General features: G+C 39.2%; 1 protein-coding gene across 3 annotated transcripts in view; it reads left to right on the plus strand.

Annotated features, from left to right (window-relative positions):
• Positions 1–25,878, plus strand: part of LOC311430879 (serine/threonine-protein kinase Sgk3) — a 54,061-nt gene that overhangs the window by 26,894 nt on the left and 1,289 nt on the right. For all 3 annotated transcript variants that reach the window (XM_084507809.1, XM_084507810.1, XM_084507808.1), the window contains exons 3-16: positions 4,144–4,227; positions 6,147–6,219; positions 8,991–9,066; positions 15,192–15,279; positions 17,220–17,269; positions 18,320–18,377; positions 19,182–19,265; positions 19,359–19,490; positions 21,480–21,592; positions 21,814–21,850; positions 21,966–22,052; positions 24,041–24,136; positions 24,983–25,138; positions 25,778–25,867. In XM_084507809.1, the coding sequence (XP_084363935.1) occupies positions 4,144–4,227; positions 6,147–6,219; positions 8,991–9,066; positions 15,192–15,279; positions 17,220–17,269; positions 18,320–18,377; positions 19,182–19,265; positions 19,359–19,490; positions 21,480–21,592; positions 21,814–21,850; positions 21,966–22,052; positions 24,041–24,136; positions 24,983–25,138; positions 25,778–25,867 (1,224 nt within the window). The remainder of the gene's footprint in view (positions 1–4,143; positions 4,228–6,146; positions 6,220–8,990; positions 9,067–15,191; positions 15,280–17,219; positions 17,270–18,319; positions 18,378–19,181; positions 19,266–19,358; positions 19,491–21,479; positions 21,593–21,813; positions 21,851–21,965; positions 22,053–24,040; positions 24,137–24,982; positions 25,139–25,777; positions 25,868–25,878) is intronic.

Raw genomic sequence — 25,878 nt, forward strand, 5'->3', positions numbered from 1 at the left:
AGTGTCAGCACTGTAGGGAAATGCCCAGGTTATTAACACTTAGATGTGCTCCTTTTTGGGGTTTGGCAGTGAGTGTGTTGTTATTTTCAACAGGCTTACAGAAATCCGTTCACTTGCTCTTGTGAGCGCTGGCCATAGTCCAGTCTGAGAGGTTGTGAATGTTTTACAGTGTTTAACTCTGCTTTCTGCAAAAAGAATTTGGCTTCGCACATTTCTGATACTCCACTTCCCACTCCCAAATAGCAGCGTTTTCAATAGAAAATACAGAAGTGTTCAAATGTGGGTTTAATGTTTTGGTACCAAATCAAATTAAGATTTGGCATCCTACATGATTATTTTTAAGAAAAACACTTTTCTAAAGGAATAAAATGTTTTTCGAAACAGCCTTTTTTCCCCCATATAGGTATCCTATTATGCTTTTTTTTTGTAAAAGAAAAAAAAAAAGACATAAAGCATCACATTTCTGAAAGACCTTTCAGTCTTCCTTCCTGTTTTCCCGATCCTAATGCCTGTGAGTTTTTTTCCTATCCTGTTCCCATTTCCACCCCTGTCATTCCCCTCCCTTTCTTCCTTTTTTGGTCTCCCAGTTTGACTTTCTTTCTGGAAGTGGTCACCCCATTCGGTGGGGAAACTCTGCGGACTGAAAAATAAAGGAGTGCAGGGTGGATTTTTGTTTTGTAATTATGTTAGTGTATAAAGACAGCTCAATAGTGCTTCCTTTAAAAAGCTCTGACTGCTTCATTGGTCTTGTGAAACTTCCTCTAAGCCTGCTCTCTCTCTCTGTCTGTCTCTGAATTAGTCACTCTTCAGAAGTGGAATGTAAACACACTTAGACTGAATTGCTGCCTGAAGAATACAACAAAACAAAGATCTACTTAGTTATTTATCCGTGTCTATCCTCTTCCCCTCCTTTCAGAGAAGAGGGATATTTGATTCTTCACGTTTATCGAGATGTAATTGGAGGCAGGGGTGTGCTAGTAAAAGGAACAAGCAAAAGAGAAGTTTGCTGCGTGTGTGGGAAACTCAAATGAGCAAGAAAAACTTGGTAAAAGTCAAAGCTTCAGCAAAACAGGCTTGTTTTATTGCCGCAGTGCTGGCAGTCCTGCTGTTAAAATGTGTCAGTGTGGTACATTTGTGGCACATTACTGGTACTTAGATCTCCAGGTCATTTTAAGGGGTGTGACAACCTTAAGCTACATAAAGGCAATTTCTCTGGGCATGCCCTGCAGAAAGCTCTACCAGCAGCGGTAGGAAACTTCAAAAATCGGGTGCAGAGAGGGGGTGGGGGGTTAAAGAGGAATCCACCCTGGCTTGTGCAGCGTGGAGGTATGCCTCCTCTTGGCGTTTTCTGCTTCCTGCATCAAGCAGCATGACAAGAGCCACTTCTCACAACCAAGCTTTTGACTATTATCACGTGTATTTTAGGATTTGATGAGAGCAGCGAGGGTCGCGCTGAGCTCTGCGCTAGGAGCTTCCAAAAGGTCTCTGAGTGCTTTTGCTGTGTCTCCTCTTTTGTAGCTGCGCTGTAATGACTGGAGCCTGTCAGTACTGCTTTTGGACAGCAGTGAGAGAGAAGGGCGGGGTGAACACTTTGTTCTTAACAAATTTGTGGTAGGTCATAGCTGTCTCTTTCTGATGGCAGTGTTAGTTTAAGCTCTTTAAACAGCAATAATAGCCTGAGGCAAAAGAAAACGTTAAAATGAAGACTTCAGTTGACCGCTTTGTATAAGCTTTACCTTAATATCACTTACAGAACCATATCACTGATGTGTCTTTCATGGAACTGTTCTGGAATCTCACTGGTTTCAATAGAAATGACAAATTCTAGCTCAAACCTTACTGTGGTTCACTTGATGTTGGCACAGAAACAAGATGAGTATATGCAACTCAGTGTCTACTAGCTCGTCTTTTTTTCTCACACTTGCCATGCTGAAGCGTTTTTAAAAACACCACGTGTCTGTGTGCTTGTGACTCTGATAAGTAAGTCAAGCTTTTCAGTTTTGCTTTTTAGAATTGAGCTCTTAGTTCCTCCTGAGCATCTCCATAACCTTTTATTGAGCATTTGATTATTTTTTTGTTAAATACTACCTGCATGTAATACATTTATTATCTGTATATAGATACATTGACTAATAATAATTTCATGGGTGAATTTTTTCGGGTGTTCTGTCCAGGAAGTTTTTTTGCTTCCACTTAATTCCTGGTAGCCAGCTTCTTTGTATATGCAATTCAGTTCACTGCCCTGCCTTTTTCTAAGGATTCAACATTCAATGCCTTTTTTTTTTTTTACATTTAAAAAAATGGGGGGGAACAAAAATACTTGCTTGTTTTGGACTGCACTTGGCTATATTAATTGCTGTTCTGTCCTTGCCTTATAGCGGCCTGCTTTCTTTTGCCTGTGTTGACCAAACAGCTGTGTTTTGGATTTCTTGCTTTCATCCCTGTGCTGTTTAATGTCTGAGGCTTAACCTTTTCTTCGGACCTGTCCTCTTGTCTCCTGCTATCACATACAAAGAAATCTCAGTATGTCTGATGCCACGTGTGTTCATGGTATTCAGTGCTTCTATATCTGTTGAACTTGGGGTTTTTCCTTTTGCTGGGCACGTGGGAGCTTAGGTGATGGTGTGAGCTGGGCTCCCCTCTTATGGTTCTTATGGTTCTTCTGCCTTTTTGCTCTCCCATACTGGGTCACTGTTCTTACAGCTAGCTGCTGCAAGAACAAAACAGCTTTCACTTTGAGGTTGCTGGCTGGGGGAATATCATCTTGCATCTCAAGTTATGCTCATCTGTGTGTTTTGCCCTGCTAATTTAAAATTATGTCCATGGCTTGCTGCTCGAGTTGGTTTGCGTTGATCTGCCGTGCAGTCCTGGGGAGTGGTGATTTTGTTTGAGCGTTATTTGTGGGACTTGATTGCTGGATAAGCAATAAGCACAGTATCTCAGTCTTGGTTTCCAGCTGAAACTTGTGCTGAAACTTTCACTGTTTACAGCCTAGGGAGGCTCTAGAAAGGAGCACAGCTAGGTTTTATGTTTAGCAGTATAAGAGAGAGCTAATTTCCTAAGCAGAGTCTCATCAGCATCCAAGTGGATGCTTCCATCCAGCTTCCTGTGTTCCCCAGGGAAGACTGAAGGCAGCTTGAGAAGCTAACCTGCATGAATACAGATCTCAGGCTAAGGAACTGCTGGTGGTGCCTGTCACTTCCACTGAGGGAGCTGAAAGGAGAGGGGTGAGCTGCTGTTGCTGGGGCATTCCCAGCTTTCTAGAACAGCAATTAGCAGCCTTCTGTACTTGTTTCCTTGCCATCTCCATTTTCTCCCCTGAAGAAATAGCCAGACCCTTTCTGGAAGCACAAGGAGATAGGGAAGGGAGTTCAGCAAGTTGCATAAGGGGAAAGGTCATGATGAGAGGTAGGAGAAGTCAGCTTGGACACTCATCCAACAACCAGGTTTACAAAGCCTGGGACCCACGGTCTGCCTAGTTACTGGAGTCCTTTCCTACCACAGGTTTGAATGTCCACAACTGTGCAGCAGGTTCCAGCTACTCCTCCCTTGATCCTAAAACAGTTTTATGTAGCCTGCACTGTGTGTCAGCCACAGCACATTTTCCCCCCTGAACAATTTATAGCATCATAGACAACTCTAAATCCAGCCCAAATCATTCTAAGTTCCCAGCCTGACTATAATATACATTCAAGATGTTGCGAGGAGTTGCTCCCCGTATACCTGTCTTCCATATGTGCTTGTTCCCTGGGTTTTGGTGAAGGCAATCTGCAACTTTTAAATGTTTTCCTTTCTTAGTATTAGTATTCACTGTGAATTATCAAGGCGTTAACACATTCCCTAGCAAATCCTGGTGGATATGAACTAAGTTATGAAACTCCATGAGATCAGCTTTGCTTTTTCTTTAATTTATTCAAGAACCAGGTAAACAAAAACTACCTCTGTAAAAGGCAAGATGCTTTTGATTGTTCTTTTAATCCTTTACATTGCTGTTTATACCTTTGTTGTCAGAAAAAACATACTTGTTCACCTATGTATACACTATAAACTTAACAAGCTGGCCTGATTTTCACCTAAGGATTAAACTTGGGATTTTCTTTAAACTTTGCTACTGGCGTTAACTTTATCTTTGTGTCACTGCAGGTTTACAAAGTGTTGGTGTCGGTTGGCAGAAATGAGTGGTTCGTCCTCAGACGGTATGCGGAGTTCGATAAGCTCTACAATACGGTAAGCAAAAAGCAGGCACATGGCCCTGTGCCAGGACAGCACAGGGTAACACTTGTTTGCAGTGGTAGGGCTGGAGTTAATTCCCTCATTGAGGAGTTCAAGTCAACATTCAATAACCATAGGGGCCTGTTTTAAGAAAATTACAAGGTGTTTAAAAAAAAAACTTCAGTATGTTTGAATTTTAAACTGAAAATTGGCTCTTTGGTCACTGCTTTTTGTTGTTGCTTGGGATCGTTGTGTAGTAGTTCCAATTTACTGGTTGTCAAAACATAATGTATGTGTTTGTGATGGTAAAATTCACAGCAAAACTTGAACCATCTAGCTAAATTAATTTCTCTTTAAATAGGTGTCTTATTTTGAAGTAATGAAGTAATCCTTTTGTCTTAATACAAACTATCTGTGAAGTCAGTCATAGCAATCGCCACCTGTATTTTCATAGCCAAATTCAGTGGTGGTGTTCCAAACAAAATAAGCCTCTTCGCCAACTGAATGAGGGTTTCTTTGACTCATTGCTAGGAGACAATTTTGCCTCATTTATGTAGCAGGTAGGTGCGGCTCAGCTGTGCAGTCTGTTTCCCTGTCCTGTACTGTGTCAGTACTGATCCAGTACTGTGTCAGTACTGATTTCTAGTTCTTTGTGTTTGGGGCCTGCAATTTTTGCTTTAATAAAGGAAGAAATAATTCTCTGTGATCCCTGTAAGTAAAGATGACATCAGATGCTTAACTGTGCCTCAGTTTCCCGTCGGTTGTCCCTGTCAGAAGCACTCCCTTAGTGCACATGGATTTACATCTGACAGTGGTATACAAACGCAGGTAAATGAGCTTGGTGCTTTCTTAAGGTCTGAGCTGAAGTCATGCCATGCTTTGCCTGCATCTTGGGGTAGGCTTCAAAGTGATGTGAAAGCAAAGCATCCCCTTTTCAGTACTTCCGGAGTGCGTTTTGGTGATCCCATTCCCTTTGGTAAGACATTTCAGTGATCCCGTTCCTGTTTCCACACTCCCTTCTCCTCTCTTCAGATTGTCATTGCTCTGCTGAAGTTTGTTCAGTGCTGGTCTTTCTAATGCACGTAGAAGTGGAGGTCATGGGGAAGCATCTAGTTTCTATTCAGTGTAATTCATACAGCATAAAACATCAAAAATAACTTGTATTGCGAACTGGAAGAGATGCAGATGGTCTTAAAGAAAGAACTACCAAGTACTGTATCAGAAAAATACTTTCTTAAAAGAGGATGGAGAATGAGGAAAAAAAGATTTTCTCTTCCTTGGAGTACCTAAAGATAAAGTGAGGCTTGGCTTGGCTCAGCTCACATCAGATATTTTTTTTTGTTGAAATTCAGTGATGCTGTGTATGATCTGATCAGTTTATCAGTACAGAATGTAATTCACTTATCAAATGCAGTATCAAGCATAGGTTGTTCATCTGTTTGCAGTTTTGAGTTGGGGTAGACCACCTGTGGATTTTATACATAAAAAAAAGTATGCATGCATACATACGTATCATACAGATATCATATAGAAACAAGAAAATAAAAAAAAAAAAAAAAGGAAAAAGAAAGGAGGGAGAGGGAACACCCAAGAGAGAAAGATGGAGGAAGAAACGAGAAGAATAAAACCAACATGGAAATTCTAGCCTACTGTTTTGAATCTATGACAAGTGGAAAGCCATTTTGATAACCCTGCAAGAAGATAGTCCATAGCTTTATAAAGTGAGCTGCCCTGTGGATTTAAAAGGGTATGACTGGCATAAACAAGCTGAGTGCAAGTTCTTTTCCCAAGCATCTGGGTAAAGAAGACAGAAAAGAGGAGCAGAATTACTAATAATAAGAAGTTCAAACCAGTCCTCAGAAATCAAATAAAATGCAATTATTTCTAGATACTTGATGTCTAAGCACAGTTCAATTGTACATCTTTATTTTCAGCTAAAGAAGCAATTTCCAACTATGAACCTGAAGATTCCAGCTAAAAGAATATTCGGAGATAACTTTGATCCCGGTAAGTTATTACCTTCTTGCTTGTTTTGTCAGTGCCTTTATTTTAGACTTGATTTGTTGCAGCCTACAAGAAGCTATCTTAGATGAGTCTTACAGCAATCCTCAAACCAGTGACTAACCCTAAGGTTAGTCATACTTCAGTGAAGAACAGGAACTAGCGTAGGTAGGTGCTCTGCCTTCTGATCTTGAGCAAACTATTGCTTGGTGGCCCAATACCTCTTGTACTGAGTGCTCCAGCTCTTCCAAACTGTCCCATGTTCTGGATTGTGAGAGATTCTGAGCTGTCACTTGTAATCTCTCTTACGTAAAAGCAAAAGCCAAATCAGAGACTCTTCTAAACATATGCCTATTAATTTTTAATCTACTTTCTGTGACTCTTTTTCCCCTAAAAAAATAACTGAGGGATTTGTCCTTGAAGGCTTTAGAGCTTTGTATCTAAATGCGCTTCCTTGGACAGTTCAGATGAGAATAAACGTTCTCCTGTTGTTGCTGCACTTCTGGAAGCCTGTCTGATGAGATGATGGTGTGATCCAGTTAGGAGTGATAGGACAAAATTAAGCTGCATCAAAATTAAAGCTGCCTGCATCAAAATGTTAATGGAAAATCATTCTTAAAAGTGCATCTAATCAACGTAAGTGACACAGTGGATGAATAAATACAAAGGCTAATGAGCAGTGCATGTCTTTGGTCTGAGTGTTTATACTCATCATTCAGACCCTTTTTATTTAAGGATTTTGCTGAGGGTCATTGGGAACTTCCCTCCCTCCCTTGGCTTGTTGATGTGATCAGTCTGAGTCGGTAGTTTCACCTCCTCATGCACCTGTGTAAAGGTTTCCTATTCTTCTTTGCTGAAGTACGAGTGGATTCAAAGTTGTTGACATTCTTGGGATGTGCTTCAAGTACAAGTAGATTTAAAAGTGTTGACCTTCTTGGCATGTGTTTGGATTTCTTTAAGAGTTCTTTCAAACATCTTAATTTTTACAGTTCATTATCTGCACCCTGACATGAAGCTTCCTTTTCGTGTTGCCTTCCTCTGATGGCTGCTTCTGATAAAAATGTAAAGGATGTCCGAAAGTTCTACATGTATTGTGTCTACAGGGACTTCTTGCTTTATTTTGTTTATTTTTTTATCCAAACTTGGGACTTTCAGAACTGGCTGAACACCTATTAATGTTGTACAGCCAGATACAGTGAGATTTCTTGGACTGACATTTAGAAAATGAGACTTTAAATGGGAATGGAGGGAGTAAAACTTTTTAATAAAACTGTGTTTGTAAAATATAGTTCTCAGACTTGTTTTAAGTTCCTGAGAGCTACCCTGAAATTCTTGAAGCATGAGAAAATAAGTAGTTCTTAAGACTTTTCTTGCTGCAGGGCAGGGTGATACTCACTTAAAGAATTATTTATCTTAAAACTGATTTACTAAAGCTTTGATGTAAGATTTCTGATGGCTTCTGAAATAAGTCACATTTTACAGATTTTGGAAAAGTATCTTTATTTTGTCAGTCCATTCTTTAATCTGCAACTTGGGTATGCAGTATTGTAGTCGTAAGCATAGCAGAGTGAAACTGAAATAGCCCTTTCCCCAAATCTACTTAAAATACCGTTATAATGTACGTTATCATTTAAACACTGTCTTTATTGTCACTTGGGTTATTTCAAAATTAATTCCATTTTAACTTCAAAAACAGGACAGAAGGAAATGATAGGATCCAGTCAAAATACAGAACTAGAAAATTACAGCAGGCGTTTCAGCTGATGTGGTGCGGATGTTTTTTCTTCAACAACAGGGATAGGTTTGTAGGCTTAGAGCGATAGATGACATCCTGCATCTACCATGCTGCAATAGCTGGTGTAGATGTTGGTGACTTATGTAAAATCCTTATACGAATTTACCTCCTATTCTGGGGATTGTTAAATAACCTAGCAAGGATTTAGGGATTATATTCATGAAAAAACATGAACATTTTTCCTAATACTGGGGAGGGGGACGACTTGAAACATTTAAGTTATCAGTAACCTGCTTATGGCAGTCACTGGAATACCTTAAATCTTAGTACACAAACTAATTTTTGTGGAATAAGTATTTGTGATTGATACAAGCAGTGAAAGATGAGATTTTTCTGTTCGACACTTTCTCATTATTTTTGTATTTCATGTCCTTCTTGTATCTTTCCGTATTGCTTAAAGAGTTGCATGTTTTAAGCTTTGTATGAGGTTGAAGATTCTGATCATTTATGTATTTTTTTGTTTATTTTAAAGTTAGAGGTGATGTGCAATATGGAAAGAGATGTATTTTAGTTAAATATCTATCATGGTAACATCCGAGTGCCTGCTGGCTGGATGATTGTGCAACTTTTCCACTGCCATACCTTTATTCTGGAAATATGCTGCTTGGTGGGACTGTTTGCGTAAAAACTTGTGCAACTGAGGTCAAGTTTTGCCACTGGCTTTTTTTTTCTGAGCGAAATTAGGACCTGAAGGGCTCATCCATGCAATGGAGGCTGCACAGGTTGGCCCACTGTGGTTGCACGTTGCTCTTGGAGCACTTGAGTTCATGTTTAATCTACCTGCCTTACTACATTTTAAGGTAGTGTTACAGATAAACTGAAATTTGTTCTCTTACCTCACCTGAACATTTTTAAGCTTGTGATTTTCATTTGTTCTTTTTAACTGCTATCCATTTAAGTCCTTAAAAGAAAAAAAAATTAAACTGGAAAACAAGTCTTTTTCATGATCTCACTGATCATTCCTAATAAATCTTTTTTTCAGATTTTATTAAACAGAGAAGAGCAGGACTGAATGAATTCATTCAAAACTTAGTTAGACAGCCAGAGCTATGCAACCAGTAAGTAGTTTCCTTTCTGTTTTATAAGGACTATTTAAAGGACATGAGATGTCAAATACAAAATTGCAAATTAAGTACTTCTTACTAGAACATTTGTTACCTGTTCAGTGCTTTTAAGTATAATAGATAATCTTTAAAGTGGTGTCTCTCTTCCTCAAGAAAAATCTAGAGGCTCAAGAATAATAGAAAATGTTTTTGTTTTCTCAAAGCCAATCTAAAAATAAAGTATTGCAATGAACTGATTTTAGTTTAAGGGGTGCAGGTTCCAGTGTAAACTCTCTCACTCTAGGGTGGATGCTTATTTTTACTATTTGAGAACTCAACCGCTTGCTGCTGTGTTGCTCTTCTAGGAGTGACTGAATCCTTTTGTTAGAGCAATTCGCCAGAACTTGTTTTTAACCACGTTAATCAAGTAGCTTTATCAGCTTGACTTGGGATAACCAAACTGACCAGCTGAGAGCACACAACCATGGTTCTGTGTAGACTCTTCTTGCAGAAGAACTGCGGGTGGGCTGACCTTGCTCAGTGGGACACTGATGAGATGGTCACACACCACAAACAGCTCCAGTTAAATCTGGAGGAGTGTTTGCAAACTGATCTTGGGGGTAAATCACATTTCTTTCAATATAAATCTAAAAGTAATAAATTTAAACTAAAGCCGTGCAGCTTTCTGCATTGCTCGATCTAGTTAAACAGCAAAGCTCTGTCTGGCATTAATGCTGAGTTTCCTTATTGCATAGGTTTTGTTTAATTAGCCTATCAGTATAACCTGTGAAACTGTCCCTTTCCCACAGGAAAAAAAATACCTGAGAATATCGCTGCAGTTTGAAATATGCAGTCAGGTATTTGAAATATGCAGTCAGATATTATTTTCCAACTATTTAATGTCTATTAAGTTGACGTATGTACTTCCTTTCCTTTTTGAAAAAGAAGGGGGAAAAAAAAGTCTTTTTGTATACGTATTCCTTGTGACGAGTGGAAAAAACTTTGAAACACAGTCTTTATGGTGAAATAGTTTTCCACTAAAGGAAACGCTGTGAATTTTGTGGTCATAGCATTGTTCTTCTCTGGGAAAGAACAGAAGGCACTTTAAAATAATGTGTTGAAAGCTAATCTGTTTTGTTCAATTAGGAAAGGATACTTTTTTTTTTTTTAATTTAGTACAAACCCCCTCTCATTTGGTCTTCAGTTTCTCCAAATACCAAATAAAAGTATTTTGACTCAAAACATTTTAGATTTGTTCTCTAAATGGAAATCCATCCTTTTATGTGCATCACATATTGTAGCAAATCACATTAATAGCTACATAATCTACATAATCTGTTGTCTTTTCCTATATGCCAATCAATATGAGCAGTAAAGAAATACCAAAATATGACAGCTTTGTTTTTTTTGGTACAGCCTGCTAGAAACTACTCAAGGAATACGTAGTGATTGAGTCTTTACTGTAAGCCCATATACATGCTTTCTTAAACTGTTTTGCTTTAGTATGCCAGTAAATTTGGTATTAAGTAAAATAATTTGTAGGAAGTTAGTAATGTACAAGGAAGACTTGGGGGTGTTTGCATTTTCAGAGAAGTTTAAGAAAGCTCACCTTCCGCTAAATCTTCGAGCATTAAAACCAGTATTGGGAGTTCATACTTTCACGTCTTGCTTGGGCAAACTTTCTCTAAAGATTAAGGTTTGCTTGTGATGCCTTCTCCTTTCTGGAAGGGAAGGCACCTGAACATCTGGATTGAAAAGCACAAATCAGGCTCAGCATGTCCAAGATAGAAATGTTTACATGATTTTCTGATACGTAGCTTTATGTTTTTGTTTTTTTATCCTTCAGTGAATTTCGTTATTGGATTAGTTATGTTTTTGAATATCATATCCAACCCAAATATTTCTGCTCAATAATCAACCCAACAAAAATCTGAAGTTGAATTAGAGTCATCAGAGAGGCTCTGTAAGGGCTGGTGGGTGATTTTCCTGCGGTCCCTGTCAGGTGGAATACCAGGTTGGGTGAACTGTTGTCTTAAAGTGAATTTGGAATTAGGTGGACCAACTTCAAGCTGTGTTTACTCAGTTAACTGTATTTGTAGGAGAACTTGCTTTCATGGGTAGAATGCAGATACAGCATGCACACACCAAAAAAAAAAAGTCATAAGGGATAGAGATGTGGTAATGCATCCTCCTAGATGAATGATAGGATCTGCTAATTTGTTCCTTGTGAACGCTGTGAATCACCTCAATCACTGAGCTGCTTTCCCCCTCAAACGTAGGTCTTCACTGAAAAGATGTCCAAAGAAAATGTTTGAATCCCAGGGTATAAAAGTGAGCGCATTAAAGATGTGCCATAGCTATTTTTAAATAGACCAAAGTAGCTCCTTAATGAAAATGAGTACATTTGCATAACACTTGAAGAACTTGAGGATAACAATACCCTGCAACCTCCGTGGGGAAATGAGTTACCAGCTCTTTAAGTGAGAAGCTGGTATCTGTATCAGTTCCCTAGAAGGGAATTAGTGTGACGAGATTTTCTGGTGTCCAAATCTGATGGATATAAAAATGAATACAGAATTTCTGGATTTCAAGGGATTGCAATACGTGTTGGGAAAAATTAAATCTTGCGTTAGAGTAGTCTGGTTCTTTTAAAATCTTCTTGTTCTTTGTCTTTTTGACTATCTTTTTTTGCATAAGAAAGAAAGCAGTGTTTTACATTTTTAAAAAAGGTGTGCAGAGAAGGGGGAGTAGCTGGGCACCATTATTTATATAAAAGTATGTCCTTGCTTTTGACAGGATCTTAATGTTTATTAATTTTACCATTTTGTTCCAAAGATTTTAACTTTTTGAGCTTGTTCATGTTTCTGTCTGCGTACAGAATTGTGTATCTGCAATTTTTGTGGGGGTTCATGTGTTTGCAGAACTAGAAGGAACCATATTTGGGCAGAGCTGGGGACCCCTTCATGGATTTTTCAGAGATGATCCATAAGCAAAATTTACCCAGTCCATCGTATAAGTCCAGGCAAAACCAACTTTCTGGTAGTAAATGTACTATGCATATTGAACATACCTTTCTAAACTATTTTCTTACTTCTTTTAATTTGACATGTGAGGTTATTTTAGGAACAGTTTTAATGTATTTTAAGATTCTTTGAATTAACACAACATGAGCTAATGATGCTGCTGCAGTCTTGGCTAAGGAATTGGTTCGTTAATCTTTATTTTATTCATTACTTCTTTGCAATGCTTCCACAACTGCTAAAATCAGTGAGGATATGGTGTAACACTGATAGTTATGCCTCTGGCTGCTACATCCTGCAGAACTGTTAAATACTCTGAGGCTGTACAGCAGTCCTTCACTGAACTATTTTTTCCTGCTCTGAATTCACTCGTGGACAAAGTTACTATAGTAACTATTTGAGATGTATTGCAACATGCTCTACTTAATCAGCCAGTTGTCCAATATAATTAATGCGGAAAGATAATTAAGGTCAGGTTTGTTACTGTGTGTCTAGTGAAAAACGTTAACGTTTTATTCTTCATTTTACAATAGACAGAGGTTCGAGACTTAAGTTGTTGTGTGATGAGTCAATATTACTCCAATTTTCAAACAGTGAGTTTTCTCTTCTGGGGAGTGAGGATACAAAACATACCCTGAAATAGATCAGCACGTGGAGTTCATGTAAGATGGGAAAAACTAAGCTGAACTGATGGTGTGAAATTGCATGAACGATCTCGTCGCTGTACTTTAACCTGAAAGGCTAATGGCAACTGAAATAGATTTCATACAGGGTTTAGGAGTACAGAATGTAAGCGATGGAGACTGTGAGCCTCGAGTAATTTATGGCATGATTTAGGTTCAGTAATGCTAATGTGAAATACAGCAGCTGGAGAAATGTCAAAAACAGCTCGGTCCTCGCTTCTGATCCATGCTTTACAAAAGTGTGAAGGGTGAAATGATGGAAAATAGCGAAGTGTATCTCCTGCTGATAGAAAAGCTACCCTATTTTGTATATGCTGGTGATGAAAGGGCAGCTCCATTTTTGTTGTTGTTTTTCGTACTGAGTGAGTCATGCAGTTTCCTATCTGAGGCTCTCCTGGGAGCTTCTCAGAAAACTTTCTCTGAAATTTGGGTGATGCTTCTCCCTGAATAAGCTAGCTGCCTTGTAGTGAATCACAGGATGGTGTGGGTTAGAAGGTACTTTAAAGATCATCTAATTCCAGCCCCCCTGCCAAGGGCAGGGACATGTTCCACTTCACCAGGTTGCCCAAAGCCCCATCCAGCCTGGCCTTGAACGCTTCCAGAGATGGGGCATCCATAACTTCTCTGGGCAACCTGTTTTAGCTTCCCTCTTTTAGTTTAAAAACGCTACTCCTTGTTCTATCACTACGCTCCCTAATGAAGTGTCCCTCTCCTGCTTGCTTGTAGGACCCCTTCAGGTACTGGAAGGTTGCTGTAGGAACTCTGTCCTTATGGGAGAGGTGCTCCAGCCCTCTGGTCATCCTGTTGGCCCTCCTCTGAACTCACTCCTGTAGGTCCATGTCCTCCTTGTGCCCCAGAGCTGGATGCGGTGGGGTCACAGGAGCAGAGCAGAGGGGGACAATCACCTCCCTCACCCTGCTGGTCAGTGCTTCTTGGAGATGGTGTCATGTGCTCTTCCCCTATCAACCAGTGCTGTAACCCTGTTGTGGAAGGCCACCCAATTAGTCAGGCATGATCTGCCCTTAGTAAAGCCATGTTGGATGTCACAAATCGCTTCCTTATTTTCCAGGTGCCTTAGCATATTATCCAGGAGGATCTACTCCTTGGTCTTGCTGGGCACAGCGGTGAGACTGACTGGCCTGTAGTCCCCTGGGTTTTCCTTTTTTCCCCTTTTAAACATGGGGGTTATGCTTCCCCTCTTCTGGTCGGTGAGAACTTCATTGGACTGCCACGACTTCTCAAATATGACAGACAGTGGCTTACTGACTACATCTACTAGTTCCATCAGGACCCATGGATGCCTCTCATCAGGTCCCATGGACCTGTGCACCTACAGGTTCCTTAGATGGTCTTAAACCTGATCTTCTCCTACTGTGGCTGGTTCTTCATTCTCACAGTCCCTCTGGGACTTGGACTGTGTGACTGGAGCTATTGCTGGTGAAGACTGAGGCAGAAAAGCCACTGAGTACCTCAGCCTCCTCCATATCCCAGAAAGGGCCCACGATTTCCCTGGTCTTCCTTCTATCAATGACACACCTATGGAAGACTTTCCTGTTGCCTTTGATGTCCCTGGCCAAATTTAATGCTAACAGAGCTTTAGTTTTCCTAACCTGATCCCTGGCTGCTCGGATGATTTGTTTGTGATTTTGGAATTGGAGTGCATGATAGTGAACTGCAGGAACCTGAAAGATTCAAGGCATCTCTTCAAGTGGTACGCGAGCTGGAAGTGACACCCAATTAGGAATTAATTTTGCCCCACTTTTGCATCTTGTTACGAACTATGGGAAGCTTTCAGTCTCTCTTGCCAGTTTCTGAAAGATAGCATTTTGGTCCTGCAATTAAATTGAAAGATTTATTGCACTGTTGTTTGTGCCCAGCTAGCTTACATCGGGACTACAAAACCACCATCTTCCACTTAGAAGCATTTGGGGACAGGAACATTACTATTATCGCGTACCTCTTGGGACATGCATCTCCCTTTGGCATACAGACTAGATATTTCATTCTGTACAGCGCTGTGTTACTTCATTACTTTTAGAAAACTAAAATCAGTCTTATAACTGTTCATTTTTTTGGAAGAAAATGGGTTTTCTTGTGGTTGCTGGCTAGTTAGCACTTACACTTTGCATACTACTTTTTCTTCTAATATTTTTAATGTACTTCTACAGAACTTTGTCTCATGAAGCCTTCACATACGTGTACTTTCACATGTCAAATTCTTGCAAGTGGAAAAGCTTACTTATGTAACATGCTCAGCAGTTGAATTATGTTGCTATAAAACAATCTGTGGTATACAGTCTGTAATTACCAGGAGTGTAAAACTTTGTGATGAGTAGCTTCTCGGTTGACTGCCGTTGAAGCCATTACTATTTTTCTACGATTCGGGCTGAAATGGTGCAGGTTATTGGTGTCCTAATGCATCTCATTGTGCTTCTAGCCCAGACGTCAGAGCGTTTCTTCAGATGGATAACCCCAAACACCAGTCGGATCCATCTGAAGATGAAGATGAAAGGAGTAATCAGAAGGTAATAAAACAGACACAGAGCAGTCTTCTAAACTTCAGCTACTCAACAGCAATCTTAAGTATATTGCTTACTGAAAATTACCAATCGGTTTTGCAGTAAATCTCCTCTCTACTCTTTTAAACAAAACTGTTCTGCTGTGGGCTGTAGGATATTTTCCTGTCAGATAGGAATAGCGGAGAAGATTTAGAATGATTGCTAGCTTTGTCTTGCTTCTTCCCCATTTGCTGCGGGTGAAAGACTCAGATTTAGTCACAGTTTAGTTGTCACAGTTCTTTTCAGTCTCTTCAAAGATTCTTGCTAAGGGCATCTGGCAAGGAGCAGCGGAGACTGAATGTTTAATTGTGTGGGGTTTTGTTTGTTTTGGTTTTTAAGGAGAGGGAGAAATGCAATTCTCGTGGAGGAAAAAGAAATTTCAGCTTTTCTAGAAGTCACTCAGGAGCAAAGATGGATTTAATTTCAGTTCATATTGAACACTGTGAGGTCTCAAGCCTCTTTTGTCAGAAGAGCCACTACAGAAGTACAATTTAGATGGATTCTCTGAAAGTTGATTTACAATCTACAGAAACAGCGCTGGTTGCAAAAAGTCTTTCTAGGAAGGCAGAAGTGCCGTCATTGACCTTGTTTTCTCTGGTTTACATCTTGGCATATAGATGTGACCTTAGTACTTCTCTTTTTATTCAGTCCCTCTTAAAGAATGTAAGAATTGCCTTTTTGAATCTGCTGTGGATCACACACAGTGCAGTGTGTTTTCTGAAAGTCTCACTTCCAAAGATGCCGGTCTTTGCTTTTTTTTTTTTTTTTTTTTTTTTCCTTCTGAAGTACTTGACAGCACAGTGAGCATACAGCAGAATACTGCAGAATATTATAATTTAAAAGACAAGTTTTGTTCCCTTTTGAAAGATACTGTAAGTAATGTGGAAAGCTTCTGTAGAAAATACATAATGTATTATACCACAACAAATTCCAAAATAGGAGGAGAGCTAATGTGTAGTGGCCTGGGCCGTACTCTTTGATAGAAATTAACACTCTCATAGTTACTGTAAGTGATGTAGCTGTACAACCAGGAACAATAACAACCCCCCCCCAGTCTTAAAATGTACATAGTGGTCTTTAAAAACAGTTTAGTGCCATGGTGCAGTTGGTTCTTACTAGTGCAGTAGTCACATCTCGTGTTGCTGCTCAGGGAGTGCTGATTTTGTGATACCTGTCTGCCTATCTCCAGATAACTTGTCTTTAGAATTTGCCTTCCTCTGATAAAGTCCAAAATAACAGTGCTGGTACTGCTGCTGCTTCTTTATTTAAAAACAAAATGGAGAAAGTTACTTAAACGAAGGTGGCTTCCTCTTGTCTGTGTAATTTCCAAATTCCAGCTGGGTGTGTGCTGGTAAGACTCATACCGTTCCTGGAATTAGTTAGTTAACCTTTAATGTCAGGGTGGGAAAGGTTGGTAATGTTTTTTCTTGGTGGGGGGAATGTTCACTTTTTTTAAAGCACTACATCTTTAATTAGACTCTTGCATAAGCAGTGGGGATTAAAAATAATTTTATTGGTAAGGTCTTGGAGAATTTAGGACAAAAGGTAGAAAGTGTATTCCTAGAGTGAATAGGGAGGGAGCCAAATTCTCCATGAGGAACACATCATTTGTTGAGACAGTCTTAAATTTTCATTCTTAATCTTGTTCTTTCTATCTGCACATGACTACTGTATTATCTTTATCCTGCAATATGATGTGTGTGGAAATATTTTTTGTGACAATGTGGTGACGGCCAGATATTGCAACTTACAGTGCTCCCAGTTTAGATGTTAGATATCTGTGAAAAGCTATTCTAACAAGTGTAGGGGTATAGGTGGAGCAAATCAGTGAAGTATTTTGTAATTACTACTGGTTGAAGTATAAGTAAAGTGAAAAATAAAATAAACCTCTTTTTTTGTCTCAACAGTTAAATTCTACCTCACCGAATATCAACTTGGGACCATCTGGAAATCCTCAGTAGGTTTCAATTAACTAAAAACTGAAAAATTAGACTGAACATAATTGTTAATAGTATGAAGAGTTCTTTGGACGTATGGCTTTATTTTTTATTTTCAGTGCTTGGAAGGAAGCAAGACATTTAATCCTGTGCTAAATAAACCCTTTAATTTTTTTTTCCTTTTCACCTTCAGGTTTTGTTAGTCTGCTGTTATCTGTAGGTTCGTGCCCAGTGGGACTACACTGCTGTCCTTTTACTTAAGGATGATATAGCCAAAAAAACCCCTCTCTTCCTTTGGGAGTGGTCCCAAAACTGTTAAGAATGTGACCAGTTTCTGAAAACAAGTTCCTTCTAGTACATGACAAAGGAGTAACTTACCTTGTTGATAATACAGACTGCAGTCACAAATTGCTTCTCTGGTGTCTTCTGCAGAGTTTCTGTTCTCAGATACCTACAAATTTGTGCTTTTGTCATCAAAGCACAGAGCTTTTTGTCTTTTTTTTGTTGTTGTTGTTTTTTTCTCCTCAGATTTGTCCTGGGCTAACAGGGAAAATGCTTAGTAGACTGCAGCAAGAAATGAAATTTTAAGATTACTTCCCTTGAGGGACAGTAAATGAAGAGCTGTATTGGGACATTACTGTTGTTTCAGTAGCTGAAGAGATGGATAATTATTTTGCTGACAAAAATACTTCTGAATTGTACTTAGGAAAAAATGAGGGAATTATTGGAAATAACTGAAAGGAGTGGTGATGTGGGAAGTGGAAAAACAGACGGAATTTATACAAATACATGCTCAGAAGAGGAAGGTGTAACAGCTTCCCTCCTCTCGCTTTAATTTAAAATGGGGGGAGCAATGCATGGAGGTAAGGATGGGCTGAAGAAAGAGAATAGATGACAAACGTGGTCATTCCTTCCCTCATGTAAGCTCTAGAGTCCAGTTGGCTGTTGAGAAATAGGAGGCGAGCTCCAGGAAAAGTCATGGGGAAATGAAGATTTAATTATTTATTTATTTTAAAAAATAAACTAGAGGCTATGGCCAATGACCTCTGTCCTTTCTAAATATCTTTCAGCGCTAAACCAACAGACTTTGATTTCCTGAAAGTCATTGGGAAAGGAAGCTTTGGCAAGGTGAGTTTTCTAATTCCTGTGTCTTACCTGGTGCAGGGGTTCCAGCTGGTGTCTTGCATAGTGACTGCTGGCTGGAGACTTTGCCGGAGGCTTTGGAAGCTGTATCATCCTAGGATGGTATATAAATCCTTGTATTGGATTCCTGTTGCTGCCACTTCATAGTAGTGCTGCTATTTATTACTGGTGTGGTGGTAGTTGTCTGCCTTGGTCACTTGTTGGGAGTAACAAATTAGTGTTTTCCTCTCTTGTTAAGAGCAGTTGGGATCCTCTCTTTTCCCCAGGGGGGAAGGGAGGTACCCCTGTGCTCGTGCAGCAGCTGGAGTACAAATCCTGTGCTTGCCTTTGTTGGTGTGGGCTGCTATGTCAAGCACCTAGTGCTATGGAGCAGCACTTTGAGAAGTGACTTTAATATTAGTATTCTCCAAAGAGGTGCAACAGAGAAACTCTCTTGAAATCTTGAACAAGTTATTTTTCAAAGTGTTGTTTTTCCACAGAATTAACTTTAAAACGTACAAAACCAGCTGAAATTCGTCTCTAGAGAGACAGCGGCTCCTGGAAAATAAATGCTGTAATTCAGTCTTTCATGATACCGCTATATAGACAGATTATGCTAAACTGTATCACTGTTCTGGTGCTATCTACTCTAAACTCCGTTCACTCTGTTGGTGACTGACTACATGAAAAGCAGAGATGCTATTGAGAACACATAGCTTTAATGCTTTCCAGTTATGCTGAAATTAAGAAAATATTAATCGGATGTGAAATACAGCAACCGCGTTTCTTCGTTTGTTTTGAACTTCACAGGTTCTTCTTGCCAAAAGAAAACTGGATGGGAAATATTACGCTGTCAAAGTGCTGCAGAAAAAAATTGTTCTTAACAGGAAAGAGGTGAAGAAAATATGCTCTCTCCCTCACCCCTTTCTCTTCCCCTTAATTACAAAATTGTTCCTGTTTACTTACTGATCCTTTACCTCTCTACAGCAAAAACATATTATGGCTGAACGTAACGTGCTTCTGAAAAATGTGAAACATCCATTTCTAGTGGGATTACATTACTCATTCCAAACTACGGAAAAGCTTTACTTTGTTCTGGATTTCATTAATGGAGGAGAGGTATGTGGTGATTCTACTTGGATTTGAGCCTCTTCATTCCTCTCACCTAGAATTAGCACAATGAAATGATCCTCTACAGTGGGCTGTGATAGGTATTATCCCAAGTTTTGAACATCTTGGTTCTTTATCTAAAGCAATGCTGTTCCCGCAGACTTCTGTGGCTATACAGACCCTGTTCTTATCAACAGCTTCAATCCAGAATTAATTCATGGTTGTCAGATAAAAATACTGTCTCTTTTACAGTTACCTAAATTTATCTCTGTTATGAATTAATCATATGTTGACACTTTTCAGCATGTAAAACTGTCTTTTTCTCTTTCATCTGAATTAGCTGAGATGCTGGCACTTCAAAAGTGGAAGGAAAGAAACAGGCAATTGAGTTTGCTGCTATGTTTATAGGAATCTTGGGATTATTCTGTGGCTTTGCATTGGCTAATTATTTATTGCCAAATAGCCTTATTCTCAGGATTGTTTTCCCTGAAGTGATGCTATTGAGTATGAGGACTCATCAAGTAACTTGGAGGGAAACGTGTGAAAGAAATGGAAGAAGGCTGTAAATATTTAATTAAGATGTTCTGGACCAGTTTGAAAAGCAACATGTCTCTGGCTAAAGACAAAGAATTTGTAGGAGTGCTCAAGAAACTACTGGTTGAATAGCTAATAAACTTGAGCAGGGTATGAAATGTCACTTCTGTTTCTTCCTGAGGAAAATTTTTATGGAAAATCGGGGTATTGCAGACGGAGTTGCGACTGAAGATCACCAAGTGTAGTGAAAAGTGATCGTGTGAAAGTAGTTATCCAACATGTATGCTGTAAAGGGGAGCTGTCCTGCTGTGTTTTCCATTTGGTAACTTATTGCTGTAAAATACACACCTTTTCAAAAGGCCTTACAGAGCCTTAAAGCAGAATAAAGGAGGAGGAGACAGGATGCTGTTGTAGAAGATAAACTCTGGTAGCTGACAGAGAACATGAGAAGAAGGTAGAGTTTAAGTAGTTTAATTCAGGATAGCTCGGGGCTACCTGTTATGTCCATGCAGCTGTCTATACGTAGAAAAGAGTAAAGTATGTAGAATAAATCATTATGAAGTACAAATTGTGGTATAGGTTTAGTAGATACTCATAAGGCCCACTGCCAGTATTCATGGTGCCCCCAGACCTGGGCTCCAAACCCCTTTGAGTGTCAGAGTCTGGACTTTGATGAACCTTCCTCTAGCCTAATGTACTGTCATCTAATTCAGACAGCGTTAACAAACTCCTGGTTTGCTCTACTCTGAATTTTTGGCCACAGCTTAGCTTGGCATTCTTCCAGGCAAACTGAAGTACAATTTAAAAACAGCCTTCAAAGTTCAATGAAGCACTTGGAAGTTTTTTGGTGGCTTTTTGCAGGTAGAAAACAGAAAAATTCTGTTCTCTTAAAAAATAATAAAATAAAATAAAAGTTGACTGTAGCACAATTTCATATGTATATGATTTAATCTTTGGCTGGACTTCTGCATCTGCTCAAACTATTTACAGCCAAAGTTCTGTAGTTGAGAACATCAGAGAATCAGCCTGGAATATACATCTCCCCAAGCGTTCTCAGAATACAATTAAATAAACGCTTTGTATAAAACTTCGAATACAAGGATACTCGGAAATGGAAGATGACTTGATTGACACCTGGCTATATCCTGTTAGGAGGTTTGTCTTGCATGGTTGAATCTTGCCAGCCTCTGTTCACAGCTTAGTGTTTTTTCCCATTTTTTTTGACTATTCTTGGTTTTAAGGGGATATCCTTGTAGCTGAGTTACCTGTGTGTTTCAGAAGTGTAAAAGACCAGAAAAAAAAGTGGGTAAAGGAACGTTGTAATGCAGCAAAGCCAATTTTATTTCATTTTCCATTCTTAAAAGTGTAGACAGATAAGTAAAATGACTCTCCACTGTTAAAATCGCACCTTACTAACCCGATTTTGTGTGTTTTGTTCTTATTTGCTGTTTTGCGAATTTACAGCTGTTCTTTCACTTACAAAGAGAACGTTCCTTTCCTGAGCACAGAGCCAGATTTTATGCTGCTGAAATCGCCAGTGCACTGGGCTACTTACACTCCATAAATATAGTGTACAGGTAAGTTTCTGAGCTGTATTCTTGTACTGCAGAAGTTCAAGTGGGACAAATTACTGAGTAATAAAAAGTGCTGTATGAAGTCATCTTGGGAGAAATTTGAACATAATGTTTTCAAAAAACTTAAAGCTTCTTTCAACTGAAGAATAAAAGCCCATGCCTTTGAAGCTTTTGTGTTAGTGACTTCTGCTTTGAATTAATACAAGGATTTTTTTTTTTAATAGGGATTTAAAGCCAGAAAACATTCTCCTAGATTCACTAGTAAGTATGCAACAGGATTTTTGATTTTCTATCCTTCTCAGAAAATGGACATTTTATGCATATGCATGTCGAGCATGTTCTATTTTTTTAAAAATATTACTCTTTTCTTAAACAGGGTCACGTTGTGTTGACAGACTTTGGACTTTGTAAAGAAGGGATTGCGAGTTCTGAAACTACTGCAACTTTCTGTGGGACACCAGAAGTATGTTGATGACTTCCGTGTCTTTTGACCAATAACTAATGTTTGTTGACAATTATTTGTGTAAACAGAAGATCAGATACTCAGTTTTGTATTGCTGGAGACTTGCATTCTGTTTACAAGCTCTTCCATGCAACCAGACCAAAGGAGACTTTACTGCAGATCTGTTCTTTGTCCTGTTTGCTAATATACAGTATCTCCTACTTACTGCCCACATCCTCATAAATCATCTCTTCTGTCCTCCCTCTTCCCAACCCTTTTCACATACTCTGTTTCTTCCTATGTCTCCTAACCACTGGCTAGACACAGGACAGTTGGTTTTTGTAACAGCTGCGACAGATTTGCCAGTATGAATTTATTTACCATATCCTGCCACTCATTTTTAGTAGGGTTAGAGGCACTGAGTATCTTGTGAGACTTGAGCAACTTTTGTATGCGACTGCAACTTTGAACTTGATGACAGCTTATTTAACTTTATTTTTCTTAGTAAAAAGAGACAGACTGGAAAACAGAAATCTGGAAGTGTTAAACATGTACTAGGGATTGACTGAGATGCCAAGAGTAGTGGCTTTTTTTTTTTTTACTTGGAACATAATTTAAATTATGGAAAAGGCCTTTGGCAGAGAAGGATGGGTGAGGAGTGTACAATATACAGAACACTGACGTTAAATTTGTTTGAGGAAAATCTGTGGGACTTTTGTCTAGTGTTCAGAAACCTAGTTTTCATGCTTACCTTGGACTTGCAAGAGTTGCAGCATAAGAGGATGCTAATGCAGTTGCTTAATATCTGTTCTTAAAAATGTAAAGACTAAATGTAACCGTTGTGTATTACTCTTTCTAATCCAAGATACAGATTCAAATATTTCATAATCCTGCTAAAAGGGTAACGATATTCTCTGTTTCTACACACTGAGTTGTTTGACTTCCAGCACCTATAAAGTTCAAATGAGTCTGAAAGGTTAAAACAAGTAGTTGAGTTCAAAATACTCAACTGCTTTCCCTGCTTTTGCAGGGCCATCTGTAGACGAATGAGGTACAGGGCACTCATGCATACAAAAGGTTTGAGAAATACATATAAAAACAAACTATTACTTTCAGCTCATGTCATTGCAGTGGTATCTGTGCCTTGTCGATTTACAAAGAGAGGCTACCATACATTTCATACATTAACTTTCAGAATTTGGATACTGGAATGATAGAAGTGAGCAACCTCTTGCCTTGAGGGAAAGGATTAGAAACTACGTGTGTGATATGTTGAAAACTGAGCTGATGATGATCCAGCTGTACTGATTTTATATTACATATCCACCAAGAAATGGTCTTGTACTGTGAAGTGCTGTGCTTGTACTGTAGCGTTAGTGAGTTCTGAGATGCTGAGCAGATTTCTTGCAAGGCAGATGGAAACCAGTTAGCATTGTCATTGTTTGATACCAGATGTTTGCAATAAATCAAATGTCAGCTGTTTTACAGGAACTTCCAATTTAGATAATTTAACAAATCACAACTTATGCTCTCACTAAAGTTTATGGTGAAACTTAGAGTAAGGCATACTGTTTCTCAGTGATCAGCTTGAAGCAGAATGAACTTCACCTTTCGTGCTTACGTCCTGGATGGGGAGCACTCAGGCTTGGAATGGCAGCACAGGCTTGGCTGGTGGCCAGCCTGCTGACAGAGAGGTACGCTGGGAGGACGTCGCCTCTCGTACATCACGGCAGCCTACTTGAAATGTTTAACGAGTTTCGTAATGGAGGTGGGAACGTAATTTGGCAAAACAATAGTGTTTGGAAAGCATTGTTCCAGTTGGGAAAACAGCTGTCCTACTTGCTAAATGAGCAGACGGTGATGAAGTATTTGCCTTGAAGGATAAGATAAATGTCAGTCTTAAAATTGCTGTGAGCAACTTTTCCTGAAGATGTTTATTGTTACGTGCCTCAAACTTAGTTTTTTTTTTTATTGCCATCCTAATGCTCTATTTTTCCTTTTAATTTTAGTATCTTGCACCAGAAGTTATTAAAAAGCAGCCCTATGACAACACGGTAGACTGGTGGTGCCTCGGTGCAGTTCTTTATGAAATGCTGTACGGGCTGGTACGTACTTAATGCGTGTGGGGCAGGGATTGCTTCCCTTTTTCTCCCTTTGTATCTCACCTGAAGTACACCAGAGTGTCAAAGATGCTGCCATTTGCAGAGTGTTGAAGTACTCCACTTCAGTGGATGAACAGTTTGCCTTAACGTCGCATCTGTTTTTCTCTTTTGGATTTTGCATTGCCTCTGGGTGTTTAAACTTTTGCTTTCCAGTGAAGTCCTAGACATCAGTTCTGAAGACAGGTAGCCATGACTGAGGGAACGTCAGAGTAAACTGTATCGATAGTGATAATACCCAATAAATTAAAATATGTATTTTAACTTAGGTCTTCCAGGAGTTCTTCTAGCTCTTTTGCTGTTTAATGCAATATTAAAAGAAAAAATCTTACTGTGCTTCTAGACATATGTGATCACTCTAATAGCGATGTGTTCTGTTAGGTTTCTTTAGAGTTATCTGCATCTGGACCTTAAGTAGGGAAACAGATCTGGTTTTCCACTTGTTTTTTTCAGGCAGGCTCAGTGGGAGCTTTGAATCTGGAGGGCATCTGTAGCTACTTGTGAGGGTGAGGACATGTTATGAAAAGAGGAGGTGGCAGGGGGAAGTTGTCAAGTGTGGAGACTTGGCACTGGGGATGATTGAAATAAAGCTAGCTAGTAAAAAGCTAGCTTTAAAAAAACTAAATTAAAATAATTTTTTAATTAAAAAAAAAATAAAGCTAGTAAGAAGAGGTGGATTTCTTCCTTCACTGCTTCCAGTTCCTATTTCTTATAGCAGTGTTTATTGATGCATACACATAAAACAAAATGCTGAATGTGGCTTCGAAATCGTATCTAACACTTGTTTTCTAGCCTCCTTTTTACTGCCGTGATGTTGCTGAGATGTATGAGAACATTCTTCATAAGCCCCTGGTTCTGCGTCCAGGAATCAGTCTCACAGCCTGGTCTATTCTGGAAGAACTTTTGGAGAAAGATCGGCAAAGCAGACTCGGAGCAAGGGAAGACTTTGTATGTAATGTCCTAATTTATCAAGCCCTTCTGCATTTAAAGGGGCATGAACAAATTTGTGTGCACCACACAGGTTTAACAGTGGCAGAGCAGAAAATGCTCTGTTACGAATCTCTCTCTCTCTCTCTTCTCCTTTTTATTTCTTCTTTTGAGACACCAGTTGTGTTCATTTAATGTTCGGTCATGTGTTGGCCTTGTAATAGAGCATTTGGGTCATGACAGTACTTTTTCGTGGTGGCAATATGATGAAAGGGTGGTAGTGTTTAGCACAGCTGTTTACTGCTTCATAACTACTAAGCATATTGGAGAGTTGGTTAAGCTGCTGCTTCTCAGACAGTGATCTTTATAAAAACTAACATCTTGCAAGGAGGAACAGAAATAGTAACAGGAAACATTCCTGCTCTGTGGTTTGTTTTTAAGGTGGTTGATTTTAAGGCTTAAATGCAGAAACCAGTTCTTAGAGGCAGGCTAACAAATTTGAATTGCTCTTTTTGCTAACTACAGCTTTAATTGCAAAATAAACCGAATGAAGGAGTTGACTTCCTTAGGTTTTGTTTGTGCATGCAATCTGAAGTAGTATTTACTACAATGCACAGGTTGGATTTCTGAAACGCCTGTTATCTCTGTTCCCTACTGCAGCTTGAAATTCAAAAGCACCCATTCTTTGAATCTCTCAGCTGGACTGACCTTCTTCAGAAGAAGATTCCGCCGCCGTTTAATCCTAATGTGGTAGGTGCTGT

This window comes from Aythya ferina, assembly GCF_964211825.1.
Source record: "Aythya ferina genome assembly, chromosome: 2".
NCBI classification, from domain to species: Eukaryota; Metazoa; Chordata; class Aves; order Anseriformes; family Anatidae; genus Aythya; species Aythya ferina.